Source organism: Ranitomeya imitator, chromosome 10 (genome assembly GCF_032444005.1).
Source record: "Ranitomeya imitator isolate aRanImi1 chromosome 10, aRanImi1.pri, whole genome shotgun sequence".
Lineage (NCBI taxonomy): Eukaryota > Metazoa > Chordata > Amphibia > Anura > Dendrobatidae > Ranitomeya > Ranitomeya imitator.
The window spans coordinates 131370598-131390012 of record NC_091291.1 but is presented as its reverse complement, the minus strand read 5'-3'; the positions used below and the strand labels follow the sequence as shown (position 1 = coordinate 131390012).

The following is a 19415-nucleotide window of genomic DNA, read 5'->3' as shown; positions in this document are numbered from 1 at the left end:
AATAACACTTCCGGGTTGGCAAATAACTTCCGGCGGCTCCACGATCAATGGCTAGTGACGTCACGGCGTGCGTGCGTCATCCAGTGTGTGCGCCGCCCGGCGGACTGTTCCATTGGAAGCTCGGAGGGGTTGGACTTAGCTGCTGCGAGTGGTACAGTCCAGCTGCTATATAATTGCACGCTGGGACTTGTAGTTTATAACTGCTGGAGTGACACAGGGTCACGGGGGAGAAAAATCCTGGAATTCTGCTCATTGCTGGTTTCTACTACAACTCCGACCATGCACTGCTTGAGCCCAGCATGCTGGGTGTTGTAGTTTCCCAACAGGCTGTATTTTTATTTTCTTCCTGGCCAGCATTGTACACTGCTCAAAAAAACTAAAGGAAAACACTCAAATCCCACATCCTAGATCTGAATGAATGAACTATTCTCATTGAATACTTTGTTCTGTACATAGTGGAATGTGCTGACAACAAAATCACACAAAAATGATCAATGTAAATCACAACTAATATACCACGGAGGTCTGGAGTTGGAATGATGCTCAAAATCAAAGTGGAAAATCATATTACAGGCTGATCCAACTTCAGTGGAAATGCCTCATGACAAGGAAAAGATTCTCAGTAGTGTGTGTGGCCTCCGCGTGCCTGTATGACCTCCCTACAACACCTGGGCATGCTCCTGATGAGGCGGCGGATGGTCTCCTGAGGGATCTCCTCCCAGACCTGGACTAAAGCATCCGCCAACTCCTGGACAGTCTGTGGTGCAATGTGACGTTGGTGGATGGTGCGAGACATGATGTCCCAGATGTGCTCCATCAGATTCAGGTCTGGGGAACGGGCGGCCAGTCCATAGCTTCAATGCCTTCATCGTGCAGGAACTGCTGACACACTCCAGCCACATGAGGTCTGGCATTGTCCTGCATTAGTAGGAACCCAGGGTCAGCCGCACCAGCATATGGTCTCACTAGGGGTCTGAGGATCTCATCTCGGTACCTAATGACAGTCAGGCTACCTCTGGCGAGCACATGGAGGGCTGTGCGGCCCTCCAAAGAAATGCCACCCCACACCATTACTGACCCACTGCCAAACCGGTCATGCTGAAGGATGTTGCAGGCAGCAGATCGCTCTCCACGGCGTCTCCAGACTCTGTCACATCTGTCACATGTGCTCAGTGTGAACCTGCTTTCATCTGTGAAGAGCACAGGGCGCCAGTGGCGAATTTGCCAATCCTGGTGTTCTGTGGCAAATGCCAAGGTAAAGCATGGTGTTGGGCTGTGAGCACAACCCCCATCTGTGGACGTCGGGCACTCAGACCATCCTCATGGAGTCGGGTTCTAACCGTTTGTGCAGACACATGCACATTTGTGGCCTGCTGGAGGTCATTTTGCAGGGCTCTGGCAGTGCTCCTCCTGTTCCTCCTTGCACAATGGGTGAGGTAGCGGTCCTGCTGCTGGGTTGTTGTCCTCCTATGGCCCCTTCCACATCTCCTGGTGTACTGGCCTGTCTCCTTATAGCGCCTCCAGCCTCTGGACACTACGCTGACAGACACAGCAAACCTTCTTGCCACAGCTCGCATTGATGTGCCATCCTGGATGAGCTGCACTACCTGAGCCACTCGTGTGGGTTGTAGAGTCCGTCTCATGCTACCACAAGAGTGAAAGCACAACCAACATTCAAAAGTGACCAAAACATCAGCCAGAAAGCATTGGTACTGAGATGTGGTCTGTGGTCCCCCCCTGCAGAATCACTCCTTTATTGAGGGTGTCTTGATAATTGCCAATAATTTCCATCTGTTGTCTATTCCATGTGCACAACAGCATGTGGAATTGATTGTCAATCAGTGTTGCTTTCTAAGTGGACAGTTTGATTTCACAGAAGTTTGATTCACTTGGAGCTAGATTGTTGTTTAAGTGTTCCCTTTATTTTTTAGCAGTGTATATTATTTGGCCACAATTCCCAGACTAAGTCCATGATCAATTACACTGAGGTTATTGGAGCAGACGCTGCAGTGTAAAGCATGGTGGAGGGAGAAAAGTGTTCGTATTACATCATTTTTTTCTTTTGCAGCGTCGTTTCCGTCACCGCCAGGATGCAATTATTGATGACGATGAGACAAGCTAAAGCGCAGCTCATGATTTGGGTACAATAGGTAAAGGGTTAATGCATATTACAGAGCTGTATGATGGCGCCGCTACAGGTGATCGCTACACCTGATCCCACCCAGGCTCACATCACCGCTGCAGCCGATCACTGAGCTCAGACGGCACAAGCTGCTGAGCACAACGATCGCCTGCGGCAGTGATGTGAGCTGTAGACGTGATGTTGACACTGAAACTGAAGCAGTTGGACCTGGGGAGGGGAAGATTACCATCAGATTTTGTTATTTTACATAACCGCAGGCAGTTGGGTGTTCACTTTTTTTTTTCTGCTTAAAGTGGAAAACTCCTTTAAGGATGGTGAGATGAAGGTGACTATCTCTGTCGTGGCCCTGGGCTGAGCGTGCAGCTCCGTGGCTGGAAGGATGCAGGGGTCAGCGGCGCAGTACCATCGCTCCTGGAGTATTGTGCAAGGACCCTTCCATACAAGTCAGTGTAGGAAGGTGTAAAGACAACCTAAACATAGATCAAATTATACATTCCGGCCCCCCATTTATTGCTGGTAATTAAAGCTCTGGGTCTTGGGACCCCTCAGATCGGTCCCAGTTTTATCTGGGTCATGATCAGAGCGGTGCACAGACCACCGGCTCCAGGATAACTCGAGCACTTCTGCCCCCCCCCTGCTTTCAGCGATTAGAGCCGGACCCCCGTGGATCAACACCTCTGAACAGGGTCTGTAACATTCACTTGTCCTTTAAACACTGAACCCGTCATAAAGTCATAATGTTCAATGTCACCAAGATAGAAAATGTAAAGAAAGGTCAGACGTGAGCGCAGACATAAAAAACAAAAATCACCTTTATTTCAACAACAAAATTATATATAACATTATCCCCTATGTATATATATTATACAAGTCCCCCAGCCCTCTTCATCCGAGCGCCAAGCACTGGCAGTGACAGAACACAGAAGCTGAACATTTCCTCTGGAGGCCGCTTCTTCCATATTTGGGAGAGTAACAAGAATATTACGACCAATGGACCGAGACAAAATGTCAAGTAATAACTGAGGATAATTAAGGTCAAAGAGCCCCGATACTTGTGATGGGTTAATTAGTGGGGCAAGGACAGGACCCCCGGCCCCCGCTGCAACCTCAAACAGGGCTGCAGGTAATGGATTATTTCCAACTGATAGGAGGCCGAGTACTGGGACCCCCAGCGATCCTGAGAACGGGGCTTGGAAATGCCCAGTAGGAATGGAGTCTACTCATCGTATGGGGCGGCCGGAGACAGTTGAGTGCTGAACACTAATTCTCAGTAATGCTGGGGGTCCGAGTATCAGACCCCCACCGATCTGCAAATTATCACATAACCTGCAACGTTGGGGAATGACCCCTTAAAAGGGAACCGGTCAGCAGGATTGTGCACAGTAACTACAGGCAGTGTCAGGTCGGCGCCGTTATACTGATCACAATGACACCTGGTGAGGAAATCAGTGTTGTGGTTCTTGTAAATCTTTATTTTCAGTTCTTGAGATTCTCATGCTCTGGGGTGGCTTTACGTGGTGCTCTGCTTATATATGAATCCCTATGGGCTTCTGACCTGACCCATATTTTTACATAATGCATAGAATATTGTGGTTAGAAAGAAAAAAAAATAAAAATCTACATCCAAATGACGCCAGCAGATAGATGATACTGCACAGGAGTTGATGGAGCCTAGTTTTTTTTTTATTTTCCCCCAGCAATATGGCGCTTGCGGCAGCATTTGCAAAGCAGCATCTATTGGAACACAATAGATGCTACTGCACAGGCACCACCATATTGATTAAAAATTTTTACATATAGGCATATATCATGCTATTGCGCTGGTACAAATTTGATGAAGTTGAGTGTTCTTTGTAACCTCCACGGTATTCTATGCATTATGTAAAATAGGGGGCAGGTCACTGAGGGATCAATGACCTGTCATAAGCCCATAAGGATGAACATGTATGTAGAACACCACATGAAAAACCGCCCAGTCCCACCCACAACTCCGCGCCCACGACACGAGAATCTCATTAACTGAAAACTACAAATAAAGGTTAAACAATAACCACAAGATGGATCTGATCCCCAGACATCATTGTAATCAACATAACGGCACTGACCTGACACTGTCTGCAGGTTACTGTGCATAATTCGGATGACAGGTTCCCTTTAAACATACACCGTGACCACTGAAGGCTGTGGCGCTGGCGAGTATTGCCAAGGACGGTACTCAACCAACTCTTGCATCAAATCTACCAGCTGCATTCTTGGGATCCTCCGCAAATGATCTACCGGACATTCAGATGCTTCTCACCCAATTACTCTTATCCCCAAGTGCAGGGAAGAGCAACCTCCACTTGTTGTGAAACTACAACTCCCAACATGCCCGGACTGGTGTTGCTTCACAAGAACTGGACTGCCGGAGGTTGCCGACTCCTGCTCTCAGCTCCTTGCGTTGCTCCTGATAAGGATATGGCATCTCATCTGTACTCAACCAATTGGTAGAAGGAAAAGTGCATCCTCCCCAATACGTGGTGTGAACTCTGCCCCATGAGCACCTGCTGCTCCAATGTGAGAAATAAGTGCGAATCTTCTTATCGGTCGCAGACGTAGCAACCTAGGACACACGACCAATGTCTGGAACCAGACGTGATCCTAGTGCTGCTGCTACTTTATTCTAGCAGTCACTGCGGTCCGACCCTTAGTGATCCAACATTTACTAGTGATTTTCCACCAGTGTCTTCCACGATACATCCCCTCTTGTCCTGATAAATGCATCGTTTCAGTCTAAGGGGTATTCCCATCTCACACCATTGGCATATTCACCCAACAAGCCATTAATGTATAATAGAGAAGGGTCCCACCGCTGACGTCCGTCGCTGTCAGAGAAGAGGTGGTCCCACCGCTGACGTCCGTCGCTGTCAGAGAAGAGGTGGTCCCACCGCTGACGTCCATCGCTGTCAGAGAAGAGGTGGTCCCACCGCTGACGTCCGTCGCTGTCAGAGAAGAGGTGGTCCCACCGCTGACGTCCGTCGCTGTCAGAGAAGAGGTGGTCCCACCGCTGACGTCCGTCGCTGTCAGAGAAGAGGTGGTCCCACCGCTGACGTCCGTCGCTGTCAGAGAAGAGGTGGTCCCACCGCTGACGTCCGTCGCTGTCAGAGAAGAGGTGGTCCCACCGCTGACGTCCGTCGCTGTCAGAGAAGAGGTGGTCCCACCGCTGACGTCCGTCGCTGTCAGAGAAGACGTGGTCCCACCGCTGACGTCCGTCGCTGTCAGAGAAGAGGTGGTCCCACCGCTGACGTCCGTCGCTATCAGAGAAGAGGTGGTCCCACCGCTGACGTCCGTCGCTGTCAGAGAAGAGGTGGTCCCACCGCTGACGTCCGTCGCTGTCAGAGAAGAGGTGGTCCCACCGCTGACGTCCGTCGCTGTCAGAGAAGAGGTGGTCCCACCGCTGACGTCCGTCGCTGTCAGAGAAGAGGTGGTCCCACCGCTGACGTCCGTCGCTGTCAGAGAAGAGGTGGTCCCACCGCTGACGTCCGTCGCTGTCAGAGAAGAGGTGGTCCCACCGCTGACGTCCGTCGCTGTCAGAGAAGAGGTGGTCCCACCGCTGACGTCCGTCGCTGTCAGAGAAGAGGTGGTCCCACCGCTGACGTCCGTCGCTGTCAGAGAAGAGGTGGTCCCACCGCTGACGTCCGTCGCTGTCAGAGAAGAGGTGGTCCCACCGCTGACGTCCGTCGCTGTCAGAGAAGAGGTGGTCCCACCGCTGACGTCCGTCGCTGTCAGAGAAGAGGTGGTCCCACCGCTGACGTCCGTCGCTGTCAGAGAAGAGGTGGTCCCACCGCTGACGTCCGTCGCTGTCAGAGAAGAGGTGGTCCCACCGCTGACGTCCGTCGCTGTCAGAAGAGGTGGTCCCACCGCTGACATCCGTCGCTGTCAGAAGAGGTGGTCCCACCGCTGACGTCCGACGCTGTCAGAAGAGGTGGTCCCACCGCTGACGTCCGACGCTGTCAGAAGAGGTGGTCCCACCGCTGACGTCCGACGCTGTCAGAAGAGGTGGTCCCACCGCTGACGTCCGACGCTGTCAGAAGAGGTGGTCCCACCGCTGACGTCCGACGCTGTCAGAAGAGGTGGTCCCACCGCTGACGTCCGACGCTGTCAGAAGAGGTGGTCCCACCGCTGACGTCCGTCGCTGTCAGAGAAGAGGTGGTCCCACTGCAAACGTCCGTCGCTGTCAGAGAAGAGGTGGTCCTACATGGGTGGGAAATAACAGCAGGTGACAGGGCCACTGGTGGGACCCACATCCACTCCCCTCTTAGCCTGTCCTGTGACTATGCCATCTGTATCCGGGATGGGAATACGCCTTTAATCCTTCCACCCTATTCTAACCCTCATGGTGCCGCTCGGTCACACAGAGCAGTCTCTGCAGGTCATAAGACATTTTAAGCAGCTTTTTTGTTTGTTTTTTAAAGAAAAGTTTTCCAATAACTTAACTACCGGTGTTCTACCAACAGAACCCTCCCCCAGCGCCGTGGGAATTTTAGTCTCCAAGTCCGAAACTCCATCTAGAATTAAAAAATGAAAAAGAAAAAAAAAATCATGGAGAAATGGAGAGAGAAAAATGAATGGTGCACCCCATAATATTATATAAGGGGAGGCAATAGGCTGTGTTTCTGCGCCAATATAGACCCTCATCACAACTGGCACGAGGCGAGGTAGTTGTTGGACGTTTCTTAGATGACAAAGTAACAATGATCCTTGGCTTTTTTTTTTTTTTTTCCACGCAGAGCGACGCTAACAACTACCCGCTGTCTGTTCTTCGTACCCCTCCGTCTTCATATCATTGAGTCCCAGGTCTTCGTTCTGCTCGTACGATCGCTCGTACTTCTCTATCTTCATTTCAGGATCCTCTTCTGGCGCATAAACATTCTGCAAGGAAAGAAAAATGGTGATGCGAGTGTACAGCAGCCGCGATCCCAAGCCGCCTCTGTGGTCACACGTTATGGCAGATACCTGGAGATAGCTGTTCCCTGCAGGATCGTCCAGAACTAAATGAGCTTTCATCTGTCCCTCTAAGATCTGCAGGGAAAAAAGGCAGAAGAATTAGGAGGATCATGAGCCGACGTCATAGCTTATACTGCCTTTTACCCACTGACTTGCGACAGATCAGTCAGGGTTCAGTTTTAAAGTTAAAGGGGTTGTCTGGGTACCCAAGATCAACCAACTATCGTAGAGTAGTTGAGATCTGGCGCTTCCACCAATCAGCTGTCATCAGCTCCAGCGAAAACACGGAACGGAGCGGATACAACAGTGTAGCAGCCGCTGCCAAGAACTGCAGGTCGGCTCCTATCTGCATGAAAATGTGAATTCATTAGATGCCCAGGTATCCCGTTAATGGGGCGGGTCCATAGGCACGCTCTGTTAAAAAAAAAAAAATACTGTAAGTTGCCCCTTGCAACCCTCCAGGAGCAACGATGTCAGGACTGGATCATCAGTGATAATGCTGGAGGTGGATGGCACAAGACCACTGAGCCCACATGTGAAGCCACTGCAACACGCATGTCAGCGTAGACCGGGAGCAGAAGGATGAAAAATGCAGATATTTGTGTCTATATAGTATGTATGTGAAGTAAAAAGTGGACGACCCCTTTAGGGTAAGGCATGCAGAAAGCCTGTAGGGAGTGTTCACATGACAGTATAGTGGCCACATGTACCAGTGACCAGAGCCCTAGATACAAAGAGAAGCACATACTGTAGACCGGCATCGTCAGCGCGTTTTACTACCTGATCGATCTTCTCGCCGAATTCTTGCAGTTTCGCCTTCCGGTCTGACGTCGTGCTGTCACCAAGTGTAAAGGGATTTTTGTCAACCACCTGTAAAAGGACAACAGATAAAACAGAGGCTGCAAACATCTGACAGATGGATCAGATCTTTGCTGAATAGTTAAGATATAGGATATGGATCTGAGCACTGTGAAAGCTACAAGAAGCGGTGGATTCTGACGATCATCTATCACCAGACCGGGTACATGAGCATTTAATAGCTCAATCAGAAATTGATTGCTGCGGGTCCAGTGCTTGGAATAACCCCGATACCGAGAACAGGGCTTTGAAATGCCCTGCAGAAATTTAACGGTGGTGGCATGTGGGTCACCTGGCTTTATTTATTGTCTACGGATGGGCAAGTGCAGCATTCAACGCTTTATAAATAAATTCCCAAAGAAAACGAAAGGAGCAGAGGTGTGCGTCGACCGCTCTATTCTAGAGGGGCATTTCTCAGGATTAGAGGGGGGAGAACTTGCTAAAAAAACACAAAGGGCACATTTAGTTGTAGGTGCAAATTGGTCTGTAATGCAAGGACCGGCTGAGGGTCTCCCCACCTAATCATGACTGCTACATATGAAGCCGTCACGCTTGGGTCACGAGACCCATGGCCAGTCCGTGGATTGTGGTCTGATCTCAGAAAGAGCCCTAAAGGGGACTGTCCAGAACTCAAGTTATCAATGTCAGATAATGGGGGTCCAACATCCAGCTCCCCAGCAACAGCCAGAAGTAAACTTTGTGCAGTTCTGGCTCTACGATGGGACCTGCATTCAGCTGATTGATGGGGGATCAGGTGTGAGACCTCTTTGATCTGACATCGATTAGTCCTGGACACCTCCTTGGACATGTAGAGTATGTTACCAGGTCTCGGATGTCTTTCAGGATCCCCTCCACGGTGGTAAATTTCCCTCCTAGAGCGCCCATGCCCAGTTCGAACTCCAGCTCCGGAATTTTAACGCTGCAGGTATCGGACTGTGGGAAGAAAAGCGTTATCCTCGTACAGGTGCGATGTCTATGTAACGGCAGAAAAGGGATCACTGAGATTTAGGATTATTAAATCGGGATCTTCAGGACTTGTGGCTCATCAGAAACTAAATATTCCTTGGCGCTAGAATCCCCTGCTGCTGAGGTGGTCTCCGGCAACCTAAGTCATCGGCGGCTGAGACATCACCAGTTCTGGTGGGCTCACATCCCGGTCATCACTCACCCGAGAGCTGCGGCCAATCATTGGTCTCGGCACTCACACGTCACCACTGATTGGCTGCAGCACTTCCGATCCTGGTGGGGCCCATAGTGACAGTAAAGAATTGGAGGGGGATTTGGATGCCGTTTTCTGCTAGCGTTTACTTACTTTGAGGAGATCTCTGGTAAGATCTAACGGGTCGGTTATGTGAAGTGTAATCCTAGTGCCGAGAGGTTCAATAGCGCCTCCAGATTTCACCTAGACAAAAAAAACAAAAAAAACATGCTGTACAGTTACGTGATGCCACAATTGTGTAAAAGTAATTAAAATAGCTATACTGGTTCCTAGAATCCATGTATACTTATCCCCTTAGTGCGTATGGACCCCGGGGTCTGCATGTACGGAGCGGGTCCCATGCTGAGTCCATGCCATAAGCAGCAGGTACCAGCTGCGTCATACACTCGGATCTGCCTTATGAGCGGCGGTCAGGGGGCCAATAGTAGGGGTTTTATTACTTTAGATGCCGCCGTCAATCAATGAAAGTGGCTAAGAGGCTGGACTGCGGATGGCCCCCACCTCGATCGCAGGTGATCGATGGCTCTAGGAAGAAGGGGAGAGGGAAAAAAAACAAAAAGCTCACCTCGTTGGTCCTATGGCCGCAGGCATCACAGTTTGTGGCCATGATGACGACTTCTTTAAAGTGAGGGATTTCTGAGAATTTATTAAGGACATTGTCCACAAGTATTCACTAGCAATTCTCATTGCACACTCAATGTAGCTTGTTGTAACCCCAGACCACCAGTCATGAGATGACTCCGCTGATCCAGTCTATACAACAAAGCTGAAAAGTCCCCCCCAAAAAAATGTCCCACTGTCTCATACACCTTAAATGCCGGAGAAACTCGGCCTATTGTGCAAGTTATAGGGGGGCATTCAGCGGTAAAGGATACGCACTAATTTCATATTGGTCGCCGCCGGTACATTGCACTCGGGACAGTTAGTCTGGAACTGAAGAACCTGTGAGAAGATAAAGGATTAGCAAATATCTCATTGTATGTATGGACACAACACACACTACATGTCCTAGGAGAGGTCATCATCAAGTCCTCTGACAAACCCTTTAAATCTTTTCAAAAAGGCCATCAATATCAGATCGTGAGGGGTCCAAGTCCCGGCACCACCACTGATCAGCCATTATCAGCTCTCGCAGCAGCTGGATGTACAGTGCACGTAGAGGGGGCTCTGTTCTCAATATTGCAGCTCAGATCCTATTCACTGCAACAGGAGCCGAGCTGCGGCATCCAAGGACAGCCACTACAGTGTCTACGGAGCGGAGGTGATTCAGCTCAGCACATTGTGCAGATCGGCCGCTGCTGACACTGCACAAAGCCGGCGTGGTGTCGGGTACCAGACCCCCGGCGACATTATGAGGACATACAGACAATAGGCAAGCGATATCAACGTCCAAAACAACCCATTGAAGTAAAGGGACTTTCTGGACTAGTACAATAGACGACATTAGTGTGAACAGTATGGTCGTACCTCGTCCTTCAGATCTTCGGGCTTCTCTTCTGAAATCTTCTGGCCGTCCGAGGTCTAAATCGGCAAGAAAAACAAATCAGATGAAATCCTGAAAAGCCGCAACACCACAGCCGTAACGGTAAAGCGGCACGTCACCTCTATTCCTAGCAGCGAATCCTGCTCTGCGCTCCTCCGGTAACGTGTGACCACCAGGGCTTCATCTTTCTGCGGAGCAAATGGATTTTCTATAAAACTGTTCCCAGAGGGGTCATCGATGATCTAGCAAAGGGAAGAAAAAAAAAAGCATGCAGTACAAGTTGTTTTTCAGATTTCTGCACTGCCAGGAAGAGGCAGAGAGGAATACCATTTCCAACACTTGACTTTGGGGGGGCACCGACAATGATCAGAGATGTCAGCCCCGTGTCATCTGCTGTTCTCACCATGAAGAGTTGTGGATGGCTGCACATTTCTCCACTCAGGGTTCCTCTTTATCATGTACTATAATACGCACTTTTTTCCCAAAAAATTAGGGAGGAAATGGGGGGTTGGGCGGGGTGGAGGTGTCTTACAGTCCAAATTAAGCTTACCGTCGGGAGGCGTCACAGGAGGCAGGAGCAGGGTCGCCACTGCAGGAATGGGGCAATGCAAGGCAGAAGAGGAGTCTCCGCTGCGCGCATTGACCTTGTGGAGGGCTTCGAGAAAATTGTGTCGGCACATGCGCAGATTTGCATCTCAGCTTAATGAACAGCAGAGATCTCAATTTGCACATGCGCCAACTCTGGCGCCATTTTACTGAAGATCACCAGTAGATGAATGCGTGCAACGGGGACTCCACTCCTGCCAGGACACCCCGTCCTCTCAGCCCGGGCCCGCAGCATGGCTCCACTCCTGCTGGAAAATGACATAAATGTGACCCTGCTCCACCGCAGACATCCGGGGACTGTAAGACACACCGGTGACCAAAGGCATGTCTTATCCAGATGACGGATTAAAAATACGTTTTCCTCCTCTAAACTTGGGGAGCGTCTTATCCGACTGTTATAAGTGCCAAGTCACACACCCATACAGTAGCCACGTCATTCTTATGGCCCAGCCCAACTGCGGATCTCGTTTTCCAAACTAGTAGTTAATGCCTGAAAATTAGCCCCAACGTATATTTAAAGGGTTACTCCAGTGGTGCTGTTCACTTAAACTGCAAGAGGCTGGGGAACGGTCAGCAGGTGTCACGTACATGTCCGGTTCATGCCGACCATACTCGCCTCCTGACAAGCAAAGTCATCAGCACTGCACATCCCCCAATGTCAGTAAACCATCTTACTTACAAAGGTGAAGGGCGTTTCTCCGTCCTTCAGGGTCTGAAGTTTTCTGATGAACTCCTCAATTTTCTCTGCAACTTGTGCATCCGCTGCCTAGAAGACAAAGCCAAAACCATCAACGAGATGACGTTACAGGGGCCGTATCCTAAAGCACAAAGAAAGGCAAATCCACGTGTTGCAGCTGTGAAGCTGCAGCCAGAGGGTCCTAACGAGCATAGGTAGACGCCACAATCCCCTCCCCCAGCAATCAGCCAGGTATGCCCAATTTTAGGTTACATCAATATGGCGTGGATGTTAGTAACCAGCACTGACAGCCCAATGTCAGGATTCAGGGGTGAAACTTTAATCCTGACAAAGTCCTGAACATGTGACAGCGGCCTTACAGCTCTTTATCTTCAAGAGTGAAAATTCTAACAGTTCGAGACTTTTGTATTGATGTCACATCCTCAGGGGAGAGTCAGACATCAGTATAAGGCTACGTTCACATTTGCGTTGTGCGGGGCTGCGTCGGCGACGCATCGCACAACACAAACAAAAACGCAACAAAACGCACGCTAAAACGCTGCGTTTTGCGACGCATGCGTCCTTTTTTGCCGAAATTGGGACGCAAAAAAAAATGCAACTTGCTGCGTTTTCTGCGCACCACGATTGCGGCCAAAAAAACGCATGCATCACAAAACGCAGCACAACGCATGTCCATGCGCCCCCCATGTTAAATATAGGGGCGCATGACGCATGCGTCGGCGCAGCGTTTCCCGACGCTGCGTCGGGAAATGCTAATGTGAACGTAGCCTAAATCGTGCATGATCGGAACGCAGTGCAAGGACTGGCCGGTGGCTCTCCCGAACCGAGCGGGACATCTTCATTTATATCTATGCAGCTATCACATTGAGTCGGGAGAGCCGCCGGCCAGTCCTTGCTCCGATACAGATGGCCATCTCCTAACGACTTTGTCGTTAGGATAGGTCATCACCATGTGATTTGTGGGGGGATGAACACACCGATCGGCTGATCCCGGCCGAATGCGATAAGTTGTAGTACAGCACAGTGGACATGACCTGGTACTACACAGAAGTCTTCTTTTTCAAATTAATAGGGGGCTTACAAGCAGTACCCGGGCTGTGCTGTGCAGCACTTCTGATGATCGGTGGGTATATCCGGTTCGCACCCCCCACCGATCAGATATTGATGACGTATTCTAAGAATAGGCCATCAATATAAGAGTACCAGTATAACTCACAAGTAAATTCTGCATGTTTCCATCACTTTGCCCCCAGATGGCGGCAGCAGATTCTTACCCGTCTGAGCGGCTGCTCCTGCTGCAGACCCACCACAGTCCTCTCTAGGATCCCTTCGATGGTCGTCAGAGCTGGAAAGAGATAAACCATAAGCCGTGGTACGTGTCATAGACGGCACAGATATACCGCCATATCTCCCACTCACCTCCTTTCTGGGTACAAGCAGGAATCTCAAAGTCAATCTCAGGGATCCGCGTGGTGGCGTAGTCGGTCTTCACCACTTCCCGGTTCACATCCTGGATAGAGAGAGAAGTTTGTTGTTACTTGGGCGCGATCGGATACACCGCGATATCGCCGGTCATTTTGCACCAAATCATTTCCATGTGGTGTAACAAAGAACACCATATCGTGTGTTTTCTATCACTTTTGAGACTATACGTGAACTTGCTTTTCTTCGGCTCCTCACCCTCTTGTTTCGGACGCTCAGCGAGTATCGGACCCCCTGGTCCTGGATCCGGCCAGCGCTCTGGATCTCCGTGTTGCTGGAGCTGCAGGAATCGCACGTGAACGAGCTGACGATGATCTCCTTGAAGAAAGGCACCTTGGTGAGCAGAAGCCGGGTCACTCCCTGCGGAAAACAAGTCCTGCGCGTTATCATCCACGGCGTGACACCTTCATGGTGAGAGCCACACGGGGTCAAAGGGTTAAACGTAGACGTGAGAATCTCCAGAAAGGAAACTGGTCTGAATGAGAAATCCCCCGGTAGCTGTGATGGTCTCTCTGGATGCACAGGGTTAACCCCTTCACGTACATACACATCAGGGTCCACGTGTATGGGCAACGCCAAGGCAGCCGAGGGACTGGAAGACCCCTGACCCTCTCCATTGTGGCCCGCTCATAAAAATCAGCCATTTGCTAGGAGAATGCCAGTTTTACTACATATTGCTGTCCTGCAGCATATAGAGCAAGCGATCAAAGGGGCGAGACTCCCGGGGAATACAGAAAACGTAGCCAAGAAAGGTTTGGGTTTAATTATTAAATATTATGTATCATATATTAAAATATTATGTAGCAATAAAAAAAAAAAAAAAAATCAAATAAAAATCCAATATACTGTATCTGAAAATATTTAGATATGTATCAAAGATTCTGCATATTACATTATTAATTACGGCATGTATCAAATATATAAATATTAATGTATCAAATATATTAAAATATTGAATAAACACGTTTACGCCCTTTAAAAAAAAAAAAACCTGAACATATTCAGCGTCGCCTCAAAGTCCAACCTATAAAAATATAAAAATGAACCCAAATGATCAACCACACAAAAAAAAACCTAATCAGAATTTTTTTATCTCCGCACTTCCTCAAAACCTGCAATAACGAGCGATCGAAGCAACCAGCCGTCACTGCGCCAACAATGGAAAAATACAAGTTACGGCTCTCACAAAGTTATTATTTTTTCTTACAAAGTTTAACTTTTTTCTTGGAAAATGACGGTTGAAAAACATCCGGTGTCAACGCTCCGCGATGCCCCCCGCGTCAACGCTCCACCCTGCCCCCGCGTCAACGCTCCGCGATGCCCCCGCGTCAACGCTCCGCGATGCCCCCGCGTCAACGCTCCGCGATGCCCCCGCGTCAACGCTCCGCGATGCCCCCGCGTCAACGCTCCGCGATGCCCCCGCGTCAACGCTCCGCGATGCCCCCGCGTCAACGCTCCGCGATGCCCCCGCGTCAACGCTCCGCGATGCCCCCGCGTCAACGCTCCGCGATGCCCCCGCGTCAACGCTCCGCGATGCCCCCGCGTCAACGCTCCGCGATGCCCCCGCGTCAACGCTCCGACCTGCCCCCCGCGCCAACGCTCCGACCTGCCCCCCGCGCCAACGCTCCGCCCTGCCCCCCACGCCAACGCTCCGCCCCCCGCGTCAACGCTCCGCCCCCCGCGTCAACGCTCCGCCCCCCGCGTCAACGCTCCGCCCCCCCGCGTCAACGCTCCGACCTGCCCCCTGCGCCAACGCTCCGACCTGCCCCCGTGTCAACGCTCCGACCCGCCCCCGCGTCAACGCTCCGACCCGCCCCAACGCTCCGCCCCGCCCCCGCGTCAACGCTCCAACCTGCCCCCGCGTCAACGCTCCGACCTGCCCCCGCGCCAACCCTCCGCCCCGCCCCCGCGTCAACGCTCCGACCCGCCCCCGCGTCAACGCTCCGACCAGCCCCCGCGCCAACGCTCCGACCCGCCCCCGCGTCAACGCTCCGACCCGCCCCCGCGTCAACGCTCCGACCTGCCCCCGCGCCAACGCTCCGCCCCGCCCCCGCGTCAACGCTCCGACCTGCCCCCCGCGCCAACGCTCCGCCCTGCCCCCCACGCCAACGCTCCGCCCCCCGCGTCAACGCTCCGCCCCCCGCGTCAACGCTCCGCCCCCCGCGTCAACGCTCCGCCCCCCCGCGTCAACGCTCCGACCTGCCCCCTGCGCCAACGCTCCGACCTGCCCCCGCGTCAACGCTCCGACCCGCCCCCGCGTCAACGCTCCGACCCGCCCCAACGCTCCGCCCCGCCCCCGCGTCAACGCTCCGACCTGCCCCCGCGCCAACCCTCCGCCCCGCCCCCGCGTCAACGCTCCGACCCGCCCCCGCGTCAACGCTCCGACCAGCCCCCGCGCCAACGCTCCGACCCGCCCCCGCGTCAACGCTCCGACCCGCCCCCGCGTCAACGCTCCGACCCGCCCCCGCGCCAACGCTCCGACCTGCCCCCGCGCCAACGCTCCGCCCCGCCCCCGCGTCAACGCTCCGACCCGCCCCCGCGTCAACGCTCCGACCCGCCCCCGCGTCAACGCTCCGACCCGCCCCCGCGTCAACGCTCCGCGCCCTTTTTTTGTGACACCCAAACCCCCATTTAAAAAAAAATAAAAATAAAGAAACAGACTCGGTCCCAGCCCCGCGCTCTCCGTCCCCCGGACACTCACGTTCTGGTAGCAGCTCATGCACAGGGACTCGATCTCTGCCGGCTGCTGCTCCTCATCGTCCGCGCTGAACTCCCGGAACACCGGAGCGGAGGAGGCTGGAGCCTCAGAGGCGCGGAGGACTGACATTACTGACGGCTGCGTGCAGCACGGTGCCCGGTATATCCCGTACAGAGAAGGAACGTGGCTGCGAGGTGCCGCAAAGCGAGGAGGCCCACGTGACCCGGAAGTAGCTGTCACCAGCAGCACGTGTGTGACTGATGCCCGGCAGCGCCTCTAGTGGAGAAAGCGGGAAGCGCTCAGTGAAGGGGCAGCCAGGACGTGAAGGTCAGGAGGGGGCTGCAAGCGAAACATGGGAGGGGGTGGAGCTAGCGGACGGGCCCCTCCCGGCAGGACAAACGTGATGCCCCCAATTATGTAGCAGTGTCCTCCATCCTGCACTAATGTCCTCCATTCTGGACCCTTTGGTTTATATACCCCCCATCTGGAGTTCCTTCCTGGTATATATGCCCACTATCCTGGTATATGTGCCCACTATCCTGGTATATGTGCCCACTATCCTGGTATATGTGCCCACTATCCTGGTATATGTGCCCACTATCCTGGTATATGTGCCCACTATCCTGGTATATGTGCCCACTATCCTGGTATATGTGCCCACTATCCTGGTATATATGTGCCCACTATCCTGGTATATGTGCCCACTATCCTGGTATATGTGCCCACTATCCTGGTATATGTGCCCACTATCCTGGTATATGTGCCCACTATCCTGGTATATGTGCCCACTATACTGGTATATGTGCCCACTATCCTGGTATATGTGCCCACTATCCTGGTATATGTGCCCACTATCCTGGTATATGTGCCCACTATCCTGGTATATGTGCCCACTATCCTGGTATATGTGCCCACTATCCTGGTATATGTGCCCACTATCCTGGTATATGTGCCCACTATCCTGGTATATGTGCCCACTATCCTGGTATATGTGCCCACTATCCTGGTATATGTGCCCACTATCCTGGTATATGTGCCCACTATCCTGCTATATGTGCCCACTATCCTGGTATATGTGCCCACTATCCTGGTATATGTGCCCACTATCCTGCTATATGTGCCCACTATCCTGGTATATGTGCCCACTATCCTGGTATATGTGCCCCAGCACCGGCCATCGTTATGCCCTGATAATTATATGTTAGATGGAGAGGAAGATTAGTGATGAGTGAATATACTCGTTACTGGAGATTTCCCGAGCACGCTCCGGGGTCCTCCGAGTATTTTTTAGTGCTCGGAGATTTCGTTTTTATTGCCGCAGCTGAATGATTTCCATCTGTTAGCCAGCAGAAGTACATGTGGGGATTCCCTAGCAACCAGGCAACCCCCACATGTACTTATGCTGGCTAACAGATGGAAATCATCCAGCTGAGGTGAGGAAAACAAAATCTCCGAGCACTAAAAAATACTCGGAGGACCACCGAGCATGCTTGAGAAATCTCCAGTAACGAGTATATTCGCTCCTCACTAACGAAGGTTGGTCGATGACACTAATGTGTGTATATATACAGTATATCACCTCAGAGAGCAGTATTGGGTCACAGGACCCTGGTCCAGTCGCCATGTCTGTTGTCTGTGGCCGCTTTGTGACCTTCCTCCTACCTGCGGGATCTCCAGATCCTCCTGTGATCACCGGATCTGATGTGACGTCATTGTTGCTATGCGGCGTACTCATCACGTCGGCCCTACTAATCAGAACCGGGCCCAGGATACCGGAAGATACCGGGACTTTTTGACCTGAGAAACAATCCTTGCTTCTTTCCTGTGGCATGTGCATCACTTTACAGACGTGCCAAGGTGTATACTGCTGTGCCGACAGACGCCGACTCTGGGACTTTCCTCAAAGCCATATTCACCTGGTTTTTCCATCTTTTGACTAGCACTTGCTTATTACTGTGATATTTTTCTACAACAGAGTATTTTTGACCTCGCTGTGCTCTTTTGTGTCTTCACGTTTCTTGGTGGTGTGTGAACAGGTTCCTACAGACTTGTTCATTGTGCAAGTAGCCCGTGTGTTTCTGGTTCTGATAATTTAAGGGGTTGTTCCCTTTCAACTAAATTGCTCCCCTATAAAAGATATCTGGCGTTGGCTGCAGCCCTGACGTCCCCGTGACAGTGTGGCAGCCGCTCGGTGAGTTAGCGGGACAAACCCACAGAGACGGAGCGCTCCGTTCACAGTCACGCGCGGCTGCCACACTTCCAAAGTGATGTCAGCGCCGCAGCCAGTGTCATAGGTAGCAGCGGCGGAGACTCACCGGGGGACCCGGGGAAGGTGACTACAGAGCAATTTTCCTTTTTTTTATAAGGGAGACATTTAATTTAATTAGGGATCATCTTTATTCTCATTTATACGTGGAAACACAAGAAGCAATGGGATGAAACTGAAAGGGAGAAGATGCAGATTACATATTAGAAAAACTTTTTGACAGTGAGGGGGATCAATGAGTGGCACAGGCGGCCACGAGAGGGGGCGAGTTCTCCTTCAATGGAAGTCTTCAAACAGAGGCTGGACAGATCTGTCTGAGATGGTTTAGTGAGTCCTGCATTGAGCAGGGGGTCGGACCAGATGACCCTGGAGGTCCGTTCCAACACTACCATTCTATGATTCTATGAATTGAAAGAGAACAGCCCTTCTGTTCAGCGCGTTGCCAGCGTGCTCTGCGGCCGTAGCTACTGAACACGGTCTGGGGAGGCGTCTCTGTGGAAATAGATCGGGCTGCTCTAACATGAGCAGACTTGCCAACTCTCACAGAGCATATGAGGTGTATCTCCAATGATGGGAGATACGTAGACGATGTGCATTGTCGTCACGCTAGATCTTTGGCATCTAAACGTAACTTTTGGATACTGGAAACGAGCAGCATGCACCTTTTAAAACCTGGTTATGGTTATGAAAATAAACCAAAAATGTATCTCCTGCACCTCGTCAGGCATGTCTATCAACTCAATGTCTCATGCTCTGCCGTTGTTTTAGGCTGCACGTTAGACACAACTCTCTGCATGTGCTGTGGGAATCGAACATATTATTGAAGCACGCCGAAGACACTTGGTCAGCACCCGAGCATGCTCAGATAACACCTTACCCCAGCATCTTCGCTCATCCCCACTAAGCACCTACTGTGTCTACAGGAGAAATTCACCTTTAATCCAAAATTACTTCCAACGTCAGATCGGCGACCAAGA

General features: G+C 51.5%; 1 protein-coding gene across 1 annotated transcript; it reads right to left on the bottom strand.

Moving 5' to 3' along the window:
- Positions 1 to 6775: 6775 nt before the first annotated feature.
- On the bottom strand, positions 6776 to 16391 carry ZPR1 (ZPR1 zinc finger). The gene is made up of 14 exons (XM_069741659.1): positions 16176 to 16391; positions 13673 to 13834; positions 13412 to 13502; positions 13267 to 13337; positions 11975 to 12061; positions 10809 to 10931; positions 10674 to 10727; positions 10082 to 10148; positions 9772 to 9842; positions 9300 to 9389; positions 8810 to 8920; positions 7910 to 7999; positions 7139 to 7204; positions 6776 to 7054 (listed from the first exon to the last, which is right to left on the bottom strand). The coding sequence occupies exons 1-14, from the start codon at positions 16299 to 16301 to the stop codon at positions 6920 to 6922; spliced, it is 1344 nt and encodes a 447-aa protein (XP_069597760.1). The 5' UTR covers positions 16302 to 16391; the 3' UTR covers positions 6776 to 6919.
- Between the last annotated feature and the right edge of the window lie 3024 nt (positions 16392 to 19415).